Source organism: Lepus europaeus, chromosome 3 (assembly GCF_033115175.1).
Source record: "Lepus europaeus isolate LE1 chromosome 3, mLepTim1.pri, whole genome shotgun sequence".
Lineage (NCBI taxonomy): Eukaryota > Metazoa > Chordata > Mammalia > Lagomorpha > Leporidae > Lepus > Lepus europaeus.
In genome coordinates, this window is record NC_084829.1 from 51514315 (window position 1) to 51534693 (window position 20379).

Sequence of the window (20379 nt, forward strand, 5' to 3'; positions counted from 1 at the left end):
TCTTCTAAACTTACATATTTTCCTCTACCTGAAATATCCTCCTCTCCATTTTAAATTTTATTTATTTTACTAAGTCTAACTTAAGTTTTCTTTTTCTATGAAGATTTTTTTCCTTTCTTACATATATTATTATCCTTTTTAATTGCTATAACCAAATATACATAAAAATTGGGCAATAGAGAGAACCGCATCTATAGACTTGTCAAAGTGTTTAAATTAAAACAATATGCATAGATGATATGGTTTATACAATCGCTCCTAGAAGGACAAAACTCACATTAGTTTCTTACATTTCCTCTAAAACATTAGAGTCAGAAAAACACAGAAATGCTATTTATAGACTATTCCAAAGTACAGGTTGTGACTAAAAGGTTGTATTGAGGCAAGTTGTTTTTTGATGGATAATAGTCATTGTTTATGACTATTTTACATATTGGAAAAGATACATCCCATGTACCTTTCTTGAAAAAAATTAATAGAATAGTGCTTGTATTGTGATACAGCTGGTTAAGCTGCAGATTGTGACACCTGCACCCCAGGTCAGATTGCCAGTTTGAGTGTCAGATGCTCTGTTTCTGGTCCTGTTTCCTGTTAATGTGCCTGGGAAAGCAGTGGAAGATGGCCTTAGTACTATGCCCCTTGCGAGCCATGTAGGAGACAGGAACAAGTTATTGGTTCCTGACTTTGGTCTCGCTCAGACCTGGCTGTTGTGGCCATTTCTGGAGTGAACCAGTAGATGGGAGATATATCACCTATTTATCAGTCTATCTGCCTGAATCTACATTTCAAATAAATACATTTAATAAAAAGAAAAAATGTAGATGTAATTCAATATATTAAGGTAAGATACAGGTAATATGTCATAAATGGGTAAATCACAATATAAAAGCACTTCTATGAACACAAATTACACATATACATCTAAATAGTTGCTACAATTTGGTTATGAAAGAAAATGAAAACGTTTAAATCATTTTTCAAAGAAATACAATTACTAAAGGAAAAGTTCAATGTAACTTGTGTTTGTGATTATTGACACCAAAATACAATAAAAACTTGACTGAATGAGACTGAATTGAGGCAAGACTATAAAAGTAAGTCAAATATAATGCATTAGAAACAATAACAAATGTCATTCCCGGTTTTAAAATCTGTGAAATATATAATAGCAAGAATATAACAAAAGGCACGTTCATATATTGACGATATGAGCCTATGAGGGTACTTCAAAATGTTTACAAAAAATGGAGTTAAAAATAAGTACATTATAGTACAAAAACATGAAATCCATGCATTTGAGGGCTTCTCAAAAGTTCATAGAAATTGTAAATGATGGAAAAGTAGGTATGGATTTCAATGTTCTTGTGCCAAAATAAATTTATCTTTTAATCTGAGTTTTCATAAATTTTTTGAAGTACCTTCATATGTTAATAAAGTTTCTTAGGCAGTTCAAACTTAGTGACTTAAACAACAAAATTCCTTTCTCACAGTTCGGAAGTCTGTAAAGTCCAATATCAAGATTCCAGCAAATTAATTTCCTGGTGACAGCTCTCATGCTAGTCTGCAGATGACCAACTTTTTCAGTGTTCTCACATGGCAGATAGAGATACTGAAAGAGAAGTAGAGATAGATATATGATAGATAGATAGATAGATTATAGACAGAACAAGAGAGAGACAACAATTGAGAGATGGGGAGAGATAAATGATGTTAGAAAAAGATAATAATTGAGACCATGAAATCATTGGGAAGAAAATAAAAGTGATATAGATTTATAGCACAAATTATAATACTTTTTGAGTTGCCAAAATGGTAGATAGACACCCAGGATTATTTATTCATCAGATACCAACATTATTAATAAATTAAAGCTCACAGCCTCTTGACATAAATCTCTGTCACATGAGCTTGAATCTCTGGAACTTTCCTGAAATCTGTGCAGTAATAGTTGCTCCCAAGGGTCAGCTTTTTGTTTTCAAGGTTATAATACTATTTGGTGTAGGTTTAGAATAAGTTATTTTTTTTTGAGATTTATTTTATTTATTTGAAAGACAAAGTTACAGAGAGAGGTAGAGACAGAGAGAGAGAGGTCTTCCATCCGATGGTTCATTCCCCAGATGGCTGCAATGGCCAGAGCAGCGCCGATCCAAAGCCAGAAGCCAGGAGCTTCTTTCATGTCTCCCACAGGGGTGCAGGGGCCCAAGGACTTGGGTCATCTTCTACTGCTTTTCCAGGCCATAGCAGAGAGCTGGATCAGAAGAGGAGCAGCCAGGACTAGAACCGGCGCCCATATGGGATGTCAGCACTTCAGTCCAGGGCTTTAACCCGCTGCACCACAGCGCCAGCCCCCTAGAATAAGTTCTTGTGCTAGTGAACTGGAAGAAGCACACAATATGGCACTTCTCACTGCTATGGGTATCATGCTGGGTCCCTACTTAATTTAGATGACTATCCACCTCCAAAGCATTTCTTTCAAATGAATGATGGGGAGGAATCTCCTTCATTAAAAAGACAACTGTAGCTATGCATCATTTTCTTCACAGGGCCTTACACAAATGGGACCTTTGGTAGCTTATTTTTTATAATATTCCAGAGACATCATGGTAGAAAACAGATTTGACCACACTCTTACCACTATCCACCACTGCACATTCTTTTCCTCACCCATAGAATTGCCTTTTCCTTTTATTCTTCCTTTTCCTTGGTTTATTCATTTCTCACTCTCTATACTGTTCTCCTTCTCCTTCTCCCCCTCCTTTCCCCACCCCTTCTCCCCCCCCCCCCTTCTTATTCTTCTCTCTCTTTCTTTCTCCACTGAATGGCATCTAAAGAGAATGTTAATCCCTGGTCAATCATAACTCAGAGAAAATATTTTACAATTTATTTTATTAGTAATATGTATTTATAATGCCATACAAATATAAAAGGATATAAAATTTGAAATATAAATAAAGCTATAATCCTACTTCATTCCTCAGAGATAATTCTTATGTATAGATTAAAGTACAATATGTATGTTGTGTTTTTAATTTGTTTTTGTTTAGTGTAACAGTATAATTTAATTTTCTACATCATTCATTCAACTAGATGGATGTACCATTAATTGAGGAAATTTTTAAAGAGGAACACAATCAAAAAGAATTCCTAATTTGCCTTAGACTGGCAGTTGTGGCAAATAATTTTATATCTTCATCTACAAAATGAACAGAAGAGTGGAGATTTCTCACATTTTCCAAGAAAATTGATTCTACCACCTCTTGCTATAGCTACTAATTTTGAAATAAAATTTATGATGAATGTGTCTGTGTCTCGAAACGACAAAAAAAAAATTAGTGGCCATAATTTTTTCTTGAATTATTTTAAACAAAGAAGTCCTCAATTTCCATAACTTACTTAAAGCTTAAAAACAACAAATGCTAGAAGAATATTTGTGAACTCACAAATCTCTGTATTCTACCAATTCAATCATTTAATTTTACAAAAATGTTTTGTTCCTTTTTAAAAATTACAATTTGCCTCTCAAATATAGTATATATTTGAAAGTGCTATGGTGTAGGTTAAAACCAGCTATGCTATACTAATAATGTTAATTCCTTCTTCTTAAATTTATTTTAAAAATTAATTTTGAATATATTACAGATCTGGAAGTAAAATATGGAAGATATGCATGAATTTCAAATGTGAATTAATTAACATTCTTTACTGTTATTGAGATGTACATTTTGTAGAATCTTCCTTGAATAACATTTGCATGTGATTTACATTCGATTTCTCCATATTCATTTTTGCATATAGTTTGCATGCATTTCAATGTATAGCTATTTCCTACATTTGGAGTTAGACTGCTAGATGAATAGCAGTCATTCAGCTGAATAGTCCTTCAAATGGTTAGGCCTGAGAGCTAAAGGATTCATGATATTATGTGGCCATATTGGACAAAATCATGGGTCAATCTGCCACAGGGTACACCAGGATCAGTCTGTCATTCTAGAAGATACGTGAAGTTCTTTCAAAATCATCTTCCATGAACACAATCCCAAAAAATAGAAACATGGTCTGATACTACTCTAGCTTCCTTCCCAATTCCCTTTCAATTTTGAGAACCATACTTATTTAACTATTTTTGTATTTATTTATTTGGCAAAAGTTGTATATTTTTATCACGTTCAATGTGTTTTGAAATATGTATACAATGTAGAAGGGCTCAGTTGAGCTAATTAACATTTGCCTCATCTTACAATTATAATTTTTGTGGTGAAGACTTAAAATCTGCTCTCAAATATTTTTGAATTCCTTACCAATTTAGCTTGTCAGTCTTTTAGAATAAAGGAATCTATAAAACACATAAAATTAGCAATAAGAGGCAAGAACAGATTATTTGAAGTAACAAAGAAATAAGACAGTTTTCAATTGTTTCTCTGGATAGAAGATATATTTTCACTACTGGGAAATATTTACTAGGCTACCCATGCTAATGATCTAAACACATTTAGGGTTGGTTTATGGTGATGTCTTAATAGGCCCTTCCCCAAACCTGAATGAATTGAAAGCAACTCTTTTTTGCTCCCAGTGTTTGCCCAATTCTCTCATTTTGGCGGGGAGGAGAAAGAGGACAAGCTTCATTATGGTTGAGGGGATTCTGGCTAGACTCCTTAATCCCATACCTCATGCAAAAGCCCTGCCAATGTCCTGGATGTGCTTGGCTGCTGTTCAGGTCTAAGGAGTCAATTCTGGCCTCAGGGCTCTCAAGCTTTGCTGGGGTGGAATGAAGAGGTTAATTATGATTTTTCCTAAAGAGAGGGATAGGATAAAACTTGCCTTCCAGGAAGATTAGTCTTGCAGTGCATGGAGGATGGATGAGGAGATAGTAGAGATTGAAAGAAGGATAAAGAGGCAGAAATAACAGAGCGGTTAGCTAACTATTTGGGAAGGGTGAGATTGAAAGAGGAGTCATGGTTGACTTCTATAATTCTGGTCTGTGTGCAGTGTTGTCATTCATTGAATTAGAAAAAGCAAGCGTGAGAAGTAGCAGGATGAGGACTGTGTTAACCTCATTGTGTCTGTGGGATAACCTACTAGGACTTCTCATTCAGAAGCTAAAGGCAAGCTACAGAGCTCAGGAAAGAGATCTGGGCTTGAATTTGAACTTGTGAAAGAAGTCACTGCAATAAGAGGGAGAAAGCATAAACCCTCAGCTCTCAGCAGGCAGTGCGCAAAGGATGCTGCCATGTAAGAGTCCTCAAAATTGTTAACCTCTGAAAAGTTTTTATACAAAAAGATTACAGCTCTTTGGGGGTCCAATGTATGCACTAAGGTAGAGGTTACAAAGGCAAATGGCTACATAGAACAGGGAGCTACAACATGTCATAAAGAGCTAGTTATGGCAAGGGCTAATTAAACTAGGGAAGGAATGTTCTACTCAAGACATTCAAGTTATTTTTGCTTTGTTATGTTTTGTCAGTGCCCAAACAAAATATATCTACAAAGAGGCTTTACCTTACTGGCAGCCAGCCTATACCTGCAGAGCAAATGTCTCTCACCAGTTTGCTCTTTAATACACTCCCAACACACAGACAGCATAGACTGACCTCTCTTGGAGAGCACTGACCTCAGTGTCCAACTACTCTCTCCTTCAGAAGCCAATGCAGTACCACAGAGAAGGCTGCTTCCTTCCTTCCAGGGCAGTCTTGAGATTTGAGATGTCCACAAGATATGTACAGAATGGATCAAGAGGCTGCGAATCTTCTTGTCAACTTGTAACTGGATAAAACATGCCTTCTTATTGATACCCTGCAGATGATGGTTTTCTGTAAGTTCCCTCTAAGGGTTCTAATTCCAGGGCATCATTATTGAAAATTCAGCAAGAGAATATGTTTTAATCTTCTGTTCCAACTCAAGCCTAAGATAGTTGTTTAACCTTTCAGAGACTGGAAACGTGTGGTTCACATGTCATGAAAATCTGAGAACAATGCCCTTCTGGATTATTCTCGTAATGTCTGCTATGAGTATTACACCCTTAATCATAAGGTTTTCTGTTTTCAGGGCCAAGGACAGACAAGCTACTTAAATACCCTTTAGATGGGCCCTGCATGAACACATGAATAAGGTGAGCTTGCCGTTAGTATCTTTACCTAATTTATCAGCATCATTTGATCCTCTGTCCTGATCCCCATCAGAACCTCTATCACCTAAAGAGGTTGCATCTGATGTAATTCCTGCCCTCTTGCCCACCCTCGCAACTGCATTAGAGACCTCTATGCATTATCTTTTCCAAAGAAAGCAGTTGTTTGATAAAGGAGTAACAGATAATGCACTTGACGGCTTTGTTATCTCTGGTCTCCCAATAAATTTTTCTTCAGTTGTAAATTTGACCCAACTACTAATAAAAAGAATTGCTGAAAAAATATAACTGAAGCCCTTGGACAATTTCCTTTTCAGAGTTAATACTTTTACATATTTTTCTGTAAATCTTCATGTACAAATAACTCATCAGGCACAGACTTGTTATGTCTGCAATTCTGTTGGGCTCCCAATAACAACTGAAATTAAACCATGAAATAAAATCCACTTGCTAAAAAACTAGGAAGTTGTCTTGTAATTGGAAGACAAGCTCTGAAGATCAAGAGGCAGGGTGTTCTGTCCTTAAAGTGCCCCTCATAGATAAATGATTGGGTTTCTGTAGTACTACAGAATTAACTGTACCTGACCAGGGCTTTTCATGACTCTTTTCATAAGAGAACCACAAAGCACTGTGGATGATCATCCCAGAGAAAGCTTAATAACAACTCCAGCTGGCAGAAGTCAGAATTACATCACTCAGCTGGCAAAATCAAGAACATAACAGCCTTACATTTTTTTTTAAATTAAAAACAAGTAGAACATTAACAAATGATTGATAATCTATTATTTGCCTGGCTCTTATCTAGGATCAGTGATAGACACAAGATCTGCTAGACACTGTTTACAACTATTCATATAAACCTATTCCATTTTAATGTTGAAAAGGGGATTTAAAGTCCACATTTTCCCTTCTTAGTTGTTCTTGCAGGTCAGGCCTCACATCCTGTGTTTATTATCTTGAAATATCTACAATATCCTGCTTCTGAATCAAGATGCCCACTCCGCTCCCTGGTCACAGCTGTTCTGGAATAGGATCTGGGTGCGCTGAATGGAGATGGACTGCCACGCTGGCATCGCAGGCAGTTTTCCTCTCTTGGGAAGGCCCCAAGCTGCCACCTTCTTTGCTTAGCTGACTCTGCCCCTGCAACTGCAGTCTGCCTTCTTTGAGGTCTGGGCACAGCAGCAGCAGCTGATTCTGGCGTGCCAGCTGATATCTGAGCAACTGCTCCTGGGCCTCCTTCCAGTTCCCGCTCTCCTGCATGTACACCTGCTGAGCAGGAGAACTTGGGGAGCAGCTGTGCCTGTGGGATGTGATGCCAGTGACACTGGGAACAGGGGCAGCAGTTGTTTCCTGTCCTGTAGTGGGTCGGCCAACCTTCCTTCTGGATACTCCGTTCAGTGACTGGTGAGCCAGCTGGTTCAGTTTGCCTAGCATATCTGTGAAGAGAAGAAGTAAGGGAAAAAATGGATTTAGTTTTGAACCAGCTGATTATGCATTTTATTTATTTAGCATTACTGACAAGATATGGTCATCTAACTAAAGTTGGAATTATATATCAGCTCACAGATTCCCAAATAACTTTGGAAATATATTCATCCTAAAATATAGCACCATACTCCATGCCCAAATATATCTAATAGAAGTCTGCTAATATTGCTTTCCTAGAAAAACAGGTTATATCAACTAGGGTTTTTTTTTGTTGTTGTAATTATAAGACTTAAATATGAAAACTACACCACAGTTAGGACTTTCCAGTGAGTCTACTCTGTACAAGACAATCCACTACAATATCTATATTAATAAATGTGAACTCTAAAAATCAGTCTTGTCTATTACTATAGATTTTATGACAAATTTATAATTTCACTATTTTTGATTTTTATAAAAGCATAGATATAATCACATGTAGGTGTGATGTAAAGAAATCATCTATGCATGATTGTGTAATAGTAGGAGAGAAGTCACACTAGACTCAGATCACAACATTAGAGTTTAAGTTCCCCCTTTGCCAGTTGGCTTTGTGACTTTCATTCTGTGGCTTAACCTCTATGGGTTTCAGTTGTATAATTTTATATTTTTCTCAGGTGCTACTTAATAATTTACTAACATATACTTCATTTAACAATCTTGTTTTAATTATTGTTGGTATCCCTTAACATTCTATTTATGTTATTTTCCCATTAAATAGAATTAAAAATCAACTCAGAAGTGTACAAAATTGGTAAGCAGATGATTCAGGCATTTTTGTCCTATTTGGTCCCAATTCTTTGAAGGGTATATTATACAAGCATTTAACAACTTGATTTTGCCATATGTAAATGGGTTAATTAATCTATCATGTTACTGGTGTAATAAATGATGATGAAATAGGAGTATAAAGAATTTTATTGACACAGTAAGTCAAACATACCAAAATGGTTGATGATGTTATTATGAAATATGGTTTATAGAAACTATATAACATTAGCTAACAGTCCAAGCTTAGAATTAAATACCTGTGGTTGATTTCCTGCTTCATCTCTTAGTTGCTGAATAAAGGTACAAATTGTACTTAACCTCTCTATGCTTTAGTTTCTTCATCTGTAAGACAATCTTAATGATAGTCTCCACTTCATAGGATTGTTGGAAGATGAAATAATAGAAAGCATACAAAATTCTACCCAGAGCCTACAATGTGGTAAAGACCATCATTGTATTGATTTTTATGGAATTATCCTCATTCAGATTGTTAATACTTAAGTAACACTCATGTCTGTCAAGCACTCATGCCAATGCTTTCCAATGATTTGCTCATTTAATTCCTATACTCATTTAATTAGCTATAAAGCTAGTTTTATTATTATCTTCACTTTACAGATGGAGAAAGAAATACACAGAGGGTTATGTGACTGGCCCTAATCATAAACCTTATAAGTAGGGATATGAGATTCAAACTTAGTGAGGCTCAAACATCACACATAACTACTTAAGAAAGTTATCAAATACTCTAGAAGTATCTTTTTTTACTCTGTATAGGATTTATTTTAATAAGATATACCCTAAATTGATAGCTCTATGGCTATCTTGTTTCATACACAGACAGAAACACTATACAAATTCATATTAAAATGTGTATTTGGGGGTGTGTTTTTCCCCAAGTTTCCTGTACTAATTTGAAGTAACACTTATAGGGCAATTAAATAATTATCACATGCTTAGAACTAAGTTACATATAAGATTGAGTCCTTATACCCTCTGGAGTAAGTGCTTTTATTATGTCCCTTTTAGAAGGTCATTAACTGAAGAACAGGAAGATTAAGTAACTTCCCAAGACCATGAAAAAAAGCAATGGCAGATATTATTTATTTTACAGAATTTACGACTTTTGAGTTGAATTCTCTAAGCACCATATAATACTGTGTAAATTAAGGACAGCAATGGGCAGTTATGAAGAAAACTTCTCAGTTGGATCCCTGTATGGGAGTATGCCATGCATGCAAATGGCATCATTCAAACGCTGAATAAGAAAAAAAAAATCTCAAGACTTGTCCTAAATCCTTGGAGGGATAATGGGCAATTCCTTCATTTCCATTGATCATCCATGCTTTTCCTACATTTTACCAGTAAATTCATTAACCACTATTTTATACACAATGCAAATGCTCATTTACTAAGCTGAGTATCACAGTCCTTTGTCAATTTATTGAGAACTGCCTTGGTTTGTGTTAGCAGACAGTAATGATATCTACATCATACCATAAGAGACATAACTTGGGGTAGGAATACCAACCTTATCCCAATTTAATTTCTAATGGGTAGAAAATGAGATGAGGATGTGAGAAGGTAGTAATGACTTATGAATATAGGTAAAATGAGATAAAGTATTCATCCTGTTCATATTGTTTCCATGATGCACTGGCTAATACACCAGTAGACCCATATTATTCATATTTTCCCTTTCATTGCCCTCAATTCTTTTGGCTAGCCAAAGTCACCTAACTGTTGGATGATTCTCTTCCTTAAAGTCAAGCAAACTTTCAGATTACCTGTTTTCCTATTGGATCTGAAACTTTTTTTCGGAAACATTACTTGACAGTTCAAATTATATAGATTGGCACTTCAATACTTATTGACTGGAGTTTCTCATTTGATCTCCAACACAAATGCTTGTTACTGGTTACTTTTCCTTGTGTACTAGTCTTATCTTCCTCTTCAGACATAGATTTATCCCAGGGAAGAAAAAAAAAATTTTTTTATGCTATCAACCTTGTTCATTCTGCCCCACTCCTATGTCAAGCACTGTGCTTGATTTCATCTCCATAATTACTGCTCACACCAGGAGGAAAGATGTAGTTTACCAGGATCAGCAAATAACCAAAGAACAAGAATAATAAATTGTCAGGTAGAAGCAAAATTTAAAAAGGAAGAAAGGCTTTGAATGTTAATCCCTTGGTAAAACCAATAACACTTCATCTAAGAGGGATCTAACACTGCAAGTCACCTATAGTCAATCTATTGAAGACATTGTTATTCCAGTTTTGAGAGACCCTCATTGGAAAGCTGTTTCCCCTTGTTCTGCAAGTCTGTATCTATTCATGAAAGACAAATGCAAGCATAGCTTTTCTTTGCAGATCCAAAACCATTTAAAAATCTCCCATGAATTATTTACATGGCAGCTCCAATCAGCAACATACCTGACAGACTCCCCAGCCAAAATGAAAGTTCACTGTGTAAAGGTGCCCAGGGAGGCTGGCTGCCTCCCACTGTGAGGTTATAGACAGAACTAAGTCAGCACACATTATATGTCAGTGCCGACATCAGAAGGAATCAGATCCTTTGATCTCAGACCTCCACAGGAAGCTTAGATCTCAGACAAATTAGATAAAAAATGAATTTATAGCAGATATGTGTCCTAAGGCATGCAGCTGAATGTTTGGGTTTTAGGGAAGGAAGGATAGTGAGTATCAAAACATATGAATTGGAATGCCTATCTTCCACCTCCACCCTGTAGATGAGTCCCCATTAAAATGGAAGGATGGAATTTCAGGCGGCCCCTCCATGCATCTACCAGTCCCTTTGGAGGACTTGATCGAGCTTTGGAGAATGGGATAAAATACGGGGAACTCATATTCCTTCTCTACAAAACAAGGACTCATTCCTTCCAAGCTGGGTCCTTCCAGGTCCACCGATACTCAGCTATGACTTCTCCAGATGTTTTAAACTTCTTTTCACTTCCAAAACTTTTTGAACAATGAATATATGCTGTCCCCCTGATTTTTAAAACTTCTGTGGGTGCTAAATCCTGGCTTCTTTTGCAATAAGAACATTAGTGATGAGTCCCTTTCCTCTCTCTACCTCCCTCTAGACTGTTTGTGGTCTTCCCAGCCCAGTTCCCTGTGAAGCTTCAGTGCTTGATTACTTGGATTCAACACAAAAGTTATAACTGAACCTAAACTGAGTCTGAAACAGAGGGCTGAAAGCTAGTCAGCCAATGAAAATTATGTACCCATCTTGATTTGTCATTTATGCATAAGGGTGATAATTCTGCCCACATATTAAAAATGTATACATAATAACTAACAAATTCTATTGCTTAATATTATCTAGGTTATTTATTACTCTAAGTGAAAATATATCAGTTATTTTTAGTAGGCAGTGCATGCATTATAAATAAGAAAACTTTGAAAATTAGAGAAAGATAAACAGAAGGGAAAAAGAAATGATACAATGGCTCCTGCATTGTATCATGATAATCTCTATTATATTGTGATATTGTTTTTTGGAAACTCTGGCAATTCATGTATTTCAGTCAACCTAATTTAATTTATTACCTATCTGGAATTTACTTTTTTTAAAGCATGAATGTAGACTGGTAAGTGTTCTAAGCAGTGAAATTTGCAAACTCCATTTATAGGCTCTGTACTTTTTATTCATTTTCTCTTTTATCATACATAACACTTCTAAATAGAAAGTCTATATCTAACCAGTATGTTTCCACTCAATGTGACCACACATTTTTGTATGAATATTACATTGTTTTAAGAATAGTAACATACAGGGCTGGCATTATGGCGTAGCACGTTAAGCTCTGCCTGCAACGCTGGTAGAAATAGTGTATAATTCCTTATGTATTTAAATATTCTCTTAATTCAGTAAAATGTGTTTTTAAAATACAAGTGCAACATATCTCTTAATAATTGTTTTCAAGATAGTATATCTTGATTCCTATTGCATATTTCATAATGCTTTCCAACTGTGCTCAATTGGCTTATACAATATTATTGCTGTAGATTAATATTATATTTGTTATTCATTATATTTATAAACTGTAGTAATTAAGGGTTGAATCCTTTAAGTTCTTTTTAGACAATTGTATCATCTGTAAACCTTCTCCAACAGTATTATTTCATATCTGCTTGTATTTCTTAGCATCACAAAATAGGTATTATAAAATTCTAATACGAATGAATTATGTGTTTTATCTTCGTTTTAGTAGGAAATCTTCTAATTACCCATTGTTAAATGTGTTATTGCACCTTGGTTGCAAATAGCATTGGGACTGTATCTTATTTAGAGATTTTTTTTTTAATTTATTTTATTCATTTGAAAGGCAGAGTGATACAGAGAGAGAGAAAGGGGGAGACAGAGAGACAGAGAGAAAGAGACAGAGATTTTTAATCCTTTGGTTCACTCCCCAAATGGCTGCAGCAGTCAGGGCTGAGCCAGGTTGAAGCCAGGATCCAGGAACTCCATCTGGATCTCCCACATGGATAGCAGGGCCAAAGTACTTGAACCATTTTCCACTGCTTTCTCAGGATAAAAGCAGGGATCTGGATAGGAAATGGAGCAGCTGGGACTTGAACTGGCACTCTGATATAGAATGCTGGCCTTGCAAGTGGCAGCTTAACCTGCTGCTGCACAATGCCTGCCCTAGCAGTGTTTGTTGTTGTTGTTGTTGTTCTTAAGGTTACTTGAGGAATAAGTGTTAGATTTCATTCATGTTTTTAAAATAAGAAATACTCATATCATTTTCTTGTGTGATATGGGCATGCCATTTATGAATAATTTCCAAATAATAATATAATTTTTCCTTCCTGAGAATTTGGGGAAATTTCTTCCAGTCCTCAGCTGTTATGCTTTTTTTTTGTTTCCAGGCATCTTGAGACCATCTGTCTCCCCCCTCCCCCATTTCCTTGTCATTCTTACATATTTGTACTTAAAAAAGTTGCGAGTTCCTTTTAATTCACATTTACAAAGCATATCATATATGAGAGTAATTCAGAAGGTTCTTGGAAACATAATTTAAAAATAAGTTCATTTTGGTGCAAAAAATTAAATCCATATATTGAGGAGTCATTCAAAAAGTTCATAAAAATGCATATTATGATAAAACTGCATTGTGTAGTCAACAGATCTCTAAAGTGTTAGACATGAGGAGTTCCTGAAGTTCATGTCCAGAGTTTGCCTTTTTAACATGTTAGTTTTCCATTCCTGACATGGGGCGCACGGGCTCTATGAAGCACAGTGGACAGTGCTCAGAGAAAGGTCAGTACATGATCTGGAAAAGGCAGCACTGAGGCTGGAGCAGTAGTTGTCCTGCAGATATAAAGGTGATGATAAGGCAACTGGAAGAGGAAGCAAAGTGGCCAACAGAAAACACTGCCTGGAAGCTGGAAGTCACATTTCACTCATTGTGACAACCAAAAGATGTATAGTCACCAGCCTGCAGTTGATTTTGTGAATCAGTATGAACTTTCTACATGCTTTTTAGAAGAGATGCATAATTATTTCTTCAAGAGTTGTAAGAACCACTGGAATCCAGGGATTTCTGGAAAGATAGAATGGAAATAAGGAAGAGTTATTTCATCTCTGCCTTTATCATCTACTCAATGATAGTTATCAGGAGTCTTATATCATAAATCCCTATGGTAAAAGCCCTGTTGGGATTAGCAAAGATACAGAATTTATAGCAATGGATCTGGATACAAGTAAAACTGTTACATACAAAATATATTAATAAGAGGGAACTATTATAAAAATGGAGAGAAGAAACTACTTCTAGATAAAAGAATTTTAAAAATAGATGATGAGACATATTTGTTCTCAGATGGGAAAAAAAGGAATTTTTGTTAGGTGGCTAATTTAGAGAAGCATATTTTGAAACGGAAATGCTGTCCCACAGAGAAAAAGACAGGGAGTAGAGTAGTATATGAAATTAGATAGCCAAAGACATACCCTGTGAAATGGAACAGAGATGTGGAGAGAGAGACATTGTAGAACTGATAAAACTTGACAAGTAAGGGGTGGGCATATGGCCATGCCTGGATTTGACTCCTGATTCTGACTTCTGATTGTAGCTATTTGCTACTGTAGATCTGGGGGACAGAAGGTGATAGCTCAAGTAGTTGGGTCTCTGCCACTCACACAGGAGAACCTGACTGAGTTTTCAGCTCCCAGTTTTGGCTCTCTCCACAGTTGCAGGCTTTTATGGAGTGAGCAGCAGATGAGAGAACTCAGCCTCTCTCAGAAAAAAAAAAAAAATTGTAAGATTAAAAAACAAAGAAAGAAGTATGAGTAAAGGGTAACACTGAGTGTCCACATGGGAAGGTTTAAGGATTACTAATCAATTTATGAGAACAAAGGTCATTTGAGAAGGAGCAACGGAAAACTGAGCCCTAACCATGCAAAGAACTCCTTGCCTGACATTTCTACAAACCTCAATTTCTGTAACTGAACAACCAAGTCCTTAGCAAGTGGGATTCACAACAGAGTGATGTGATTTACAAACTAGAAGGGATAAACATGTAACTTAGGATAATAGTATTGTTTCTTTTAGCATTCTGTTCCACATTAAAAATATTCAAACACATCTTGTTTCCTGTTATTGCTTTCTACTCAATGGTTTATTGTCTGTAATCATTCTCTGTTCTTCCCCTAAAATAGTATTATGCCCCAAACATATTGAAAATTCATAAAGGACCAGATACCAGATATCATCTCTTTGAGAAGGATCTTATAGCATCCTAAGTAAATATCAGGAGATAAATAAGTACTTAATTAACATTTATTGCAAGGTAAGACATAATTACATTCATTTATATATTCCAGCAGGCTCTCATCTAAATTTTACAAAGATGTAACAACTTCTGCTAAGATAGCTCATCCTTGACATTACTGACATTTTGAGCCAGGTAATATTTATTGTGGGGGTGACCTTTCACATTGGAAGATAGATACAGTATCACTGTTCTCCACTCACTACCAGTAGGCCTCCACCTCTACCAAACTATGTGAAAAGAAATGTGTCTGGATTCTGCAAATGTCCAGTGGGAGTTAAGGAGACCAAACTGCTCTGATTTGTCTGGGACTCAGGGAATTCATGGGACACAAGACTTTCAATATGAAAATGAGGATGGGATCAGCTAGTCACTCCATCTGTACAGGGTTTGGGGAAGCAAAATCGCCCTGGTTGAAAACCAGTGGCCTTTGGGAACAGAACACATATACAGTGAATTACAAAGACCATAAGTGTTACAACAGAGGCCCACATTCAGTTTTGGTTTTTTAAGCCACTAAAGAAAATTCTCATTTTGATGAGGTTTGAGGGACAGGGGAAAGCTTTAAGAGGAAACATGCATCTCAGCTGGTGTTTAAATGTTGTGGAGGTTTTGTCAAAGAAAGACAAGCATTCAAACTGGAAGAAACTGTGAAAACAAATGAGCAGGAAAGTGTTAGACAAGTCTCAGGATGAGTGAGCTAGAGTGGTGAGTGTGAGTGGGGTGCAGGAGGGTGAAATCCAAAATAAGGTTAGGAAGATAGGATAGTTTATGTCTTAGAGAGCTTTGAGTCTTAAATATCAACAAGAAAAAACAACAATGACAAATAACCACAAATAACACATACAACATACTAAGGACTGTGTGTGAGCTCTTCACTGGTGTGAATTCACTAAATCTGTAAAGCAACACTAAGGTGAATCATATTATTGATAATTTTCTTTTTTAAAAGATTTAATTTATTTATTTGAACGGTGGAGTTATATAGAGAGGGAGACACAGAGAGAGGTCTTCTATCTGCTGGTTCACTCCCCAAATGGCCACAATGGCCAGGACTGGGCAGGAGCCAAGGACTTCTGTGTCTTCTACATGGGTGCAGGGGCCCAGGCACTTGGGTCATCCTCCGCTGCTTTCCCTGGTGCATTAGTAGGGAACTGCATGGGAAGTGGAGCAGCCACAACTCAAACTGGTGCCCATATGGAATGCCAGCAATGCTGGTGGTGGCTTAACCTACAACACCACACACTGGCCCCTATGATAACTTTCTTAATGAGGAAATTAAAGGGCACAGAGAGAAGTGTCAAAATCACAAAGTTAGGCAACAGGAAAATCAGATTTAATTCCAGAGTTTGACTCTTGGCTTCCATGATCTTACTTGTGATATTTTCATGTGCCTCAAATCATGATGTGTGTTCCCTAAATCTTTAGTAACAGAGTTCCACAAGCAGATAGGAATTTTCAAAGATACTCTAGATAGCTTTATATGCAAAATTCCAGCAATAGTATAGTAGGAATGACATATATGAAGAATTTCAACATCATGGAACAAGGATTTAAGTGTTTATCTCGGGGGTGGTGCTGTGGTGCAGTGGGTTAACGCCCTGGCCTGAGGTGCCAGCATTCCATATGGACATGGGTTCTAGTCCCCGCTGCTCCACCTCTGATTCAGTTCTCTGCTAGGGCCTGGGAAAGCAGTAAAAGATGGCCCAAGGACTTTGGCCCCTTTCCCTGCATGGGAGACCCAGAAGAAGCTCCTGGCTCCTGGCTTCGGATTGGCGCAGTTCTGGATGTTGCGGCTAATTAGGGAGTGAACCATCGGATGGAAGACCTCTCTCTCTCTCTCTCTCTCCCTCCCTCCCTCCCTCCCTCCCTCCCTCCCTCTCCTCTCTCTGTGTAACTCTGACTTGCAAATAAATAAATAAATCTTTCAAAAAAGAATTTATCTTGATGCAAAAAATTCAAAATTGATGCATATAGTATTTTCATAATTGCATTTTTCATGAACTTTTCAAAGACCTTTCATACTTTACTCTCCTCTGCCCCCATGGTAATTTTCTCCATAGCTCTCTGGCTACATTCATACAATTTTTGGTAAAAGCTGTAATGTGGTGAGTTTACAATCTAGCAGTAAAGTTCAGTTGCATCTACTAAATAATCTTAAATACTACTTAGTGAAGGCCAAGTGCTGTTGAGAGCGACAGCTGATCACTTTATCAGCAAATGTTGAAATTTTAAAAAACACAGAGGGAATAGGGAAACTAAAATAGCTTGAACATAATGAAATAAAACCAAATCTATTTCAAGCTAACAATAATTAAGGGTTTTGTAGCTGGAAATAACTTCCAAAGAAAAGCAGGCGATGCCTCGTTACTTGCCTTGGAAACAATGCACTAAAGATTTGGACAAAGCCTAGAAGATAAGGAAGCAATCTGCTATGATCCCCAGGGGAGGATTTGGATAACACATATTTTTATTTTTAACTTGGATGTCCTCAAAAAATGGTCTCTTTGATGCTCCTGTCTCCTCAATCTAAACTCTTCAGCAGAATCCCTATAACTTGTCTCATTACTAATAATTTATTAATGGCCCAACACCTAAAAGTGTTCCATAATAAAAACATCCAGGCACTGTGGACTGCTTAGTGTAGTTAAGTCATAAGGGCAACTGTGATGCATGTAGACAGTCATAGTAGATGAGGGTAGAGATCTGCTGAAGAATATGACAGAACACGAACAGCTGGATTGAGACTGCAGTTTTCAAACACGGGTCTTGCTTTTACATGCATTGATGTGGACAGGAAGCTTGTCCATCAATAATATGGAAAACAAACTAAAATTAAAATGACTATAGTTGGAACCTAGAAAAAGTTCCTATGTTTCTCTCTACCCTCATTATTTTCACCACACCCACAACCATCTTGCCCCATACTCCCCACCACATTTCCGTATAAGTCCAAGAGCTGGAGTATGGTTACTTAATTTTTTTGAAAAATACACTTCATTTCCTGTATGGAAAAAGAATCAAACAAATAGACAGACACACATGTGCACATGCATGCATGTATAGATGTACATAGGCACAAACACATACATACACATATACATGCCAGAGCTCATTCATCTATTTAGAGCAGAACAACATTGAACTGCTATTTTTCAGTCAAACATGCACACAGAACCAATAGGTCTGGTATTCCTCTATAAACAGAAAGCATGATAATTGACTCTTAGAAAAAAATAGCAAGATTCTTCTCTCTAGACATATTTTAAAATGTTTCAGATTCATGGAAATTATGTGAATACTTCTCACACTACATCTATATTTGGCCAAGCCATCTTGTGTTCCTTCATTGTCTTCTTGTTTTCTACATCCTTTGTAGGACACAGGCAAAGCACCGTTCTAGGAAAATGCTTATCTTTTCTCTGCTTGCCAACAACTCTAATGGCAATTTAACCATATAACAAGTAACATCGTCTGCCATAATGCACAACATAGGCAAAGAATATATTTTGCTAAAAGTATGACAAAACAACAAAGCAGAGCTTGACAAAAACTGGCTTATTTCTTGAGGGTTCACTATGTCATTTAATTTGCATAGTAGGTATTGGGCAACCACACTCTCTTTTTTCCCCAAATTCAATAACGTTGCCAAATTGGCAGCTTTACAATAGCTAAGGGAAAGATTATATGCCTGTACTCTGGTTTTCCCCTTTATCTATGTAACAAACTAGAATGTTAAAGCAACTAAGAAAAATATATAAATGTCAAATCAAATAATTGGATAATAGCTCAGTGAATCAGCTGCATCTATGTGTTCCTAGGCTAGGGTATAATTACTTTGAGAAATAGTAACTGAGACTGAAGGAAACACTATAGCTATAATTAGATTTCTTCAGAAACCCACAACCAAGGTCAAGGGATATGCAGATCAACCACAGTGGGTTCTCCTGTGGCAACCATCCCCATGGTACAAGCTCACCTTCTCCCATCACAATGTCTTCTTTCGCAGTATCTACCTGTGATCCTTGATGTTTGGAGGAAACTTGGATATGATTCTTTGGATCATTAGCCTGAGATTCACATATCTCCTCAGGTTTTGTTTCTGCATTCATGGAGACAAAAACAGGCCTTTTAGTTTTGTTTTGTTTTGTTTTTTTATTAAAAGGACGTTACTATTTGCAAGTGGGCTGTAAGTGCTAAGAAGTTTTCCTTGTACTCCTCAACCCCACTCATCATTGAGATATAAAACGGGTCTTTATAAAGGTCCTGGATATTATGTATATTATGAAAAGCTATGCATGATTTCAAATGTTTTTACTAAAATAGATACAAACTTGGTTCCATTTTTAACAAACTTTTTGAAGTATCCTCAAATATAGAATAGAATGCATATAATAAATTCAGAGCTTAAGAAATAATGACACACACTTCAATCTACTGATCAGCTTTGCAGTATGAATCTGAACTGTCCCATACGGTTGTAGCCACAGATCATTACTGATTATTCAAATGTGCCTACTTCAAATTGAGATGTGCTGTGAGCACTCATATGAAATACACAGCTGCTCTTGATAAAATGTAAACTAAGGTTACAGTGGGGTCGACTCTGGTTAAAACACTGCCTGACTGCCTGTGATACCAGCACCCCATATGACCACCAGTTTGAGTCCTCTCTCCTTGGCTTCTGATCCAGACCCCTGCTCATGTGTCTGGGAAAGGAGCAGAAGTGACCCAAGTACTTGGGTTCCTGCCACCTACAGAGGAGACCAGGATGAAGTTCCAGACTGCTGGCTTCAGCCTAGAGGAGCCCCAGCTGTTGCAGCCGTTCGGGGAGTAAACTAGCAGATGTAAGGATATTTCTCTCTGTCTCTCCCTCTCTGTCACTCTGCCTTTCAAAAAAATAAATAAATCTTAAAAAGAAAAGAATACTGGGGCCGATGCTGTGGCGCAGCGGGTTAAAGCCCTGGCTTGCAACGCTGGCATTCCATATGGGTGCCGGTTCTAGTCCCTGCTGCTTCTCTTCCAATCCAGTCTGCCATGGTCTGGGAAAGCAGTGGGAGACCCAGAGGAAGCTCCTGGCTCCTGGCTTTGGATCAGCGCAGCTCCGGCCGTTGCGGCCATTTGGGGAATGAACCAGTGGATAGATGACCTCTCTGTCTCTACCTCTCTCTGTAACTCTGTCTTTCAAATAAATAAAATAGGTCTTAAAAAAAAAAAGAGAGA

The 20379-nt window shown here is 37.0% G+C and overlaps 1 protein-coding gene across 1 annotated transcript in view; it reads right to left on the reverse strand.

Moving 5' to 3' along the window:
• Window positions 1-2868: 2868 nt before the first annotated feature.
• PKHD1 (PKHD1 ciliary IPT domain containing fibrocystin/polyductin) overlaps window positions 2869-20379 on the reverse strand; it is a 531849-nt gene continuing 514338 nt past the window's right edge. Inside the window, exons 66-67 of the mRNA XM_062186248.1 lie at window positions 19136-19258; window positions 2869-7557 (exon numbers count right to left, since the gene is read on the reverse strand). Coding sequence (XP_062042232.1) covers window positions 7133-7557; window positions 19136-19258 — 548 coding nt within the window. The 3' untranslated portion in view covers window positions 2869-7132. The remainder of the gene's footprint in view (window positions 7558-19135; window positions 19259-20379) is intronic.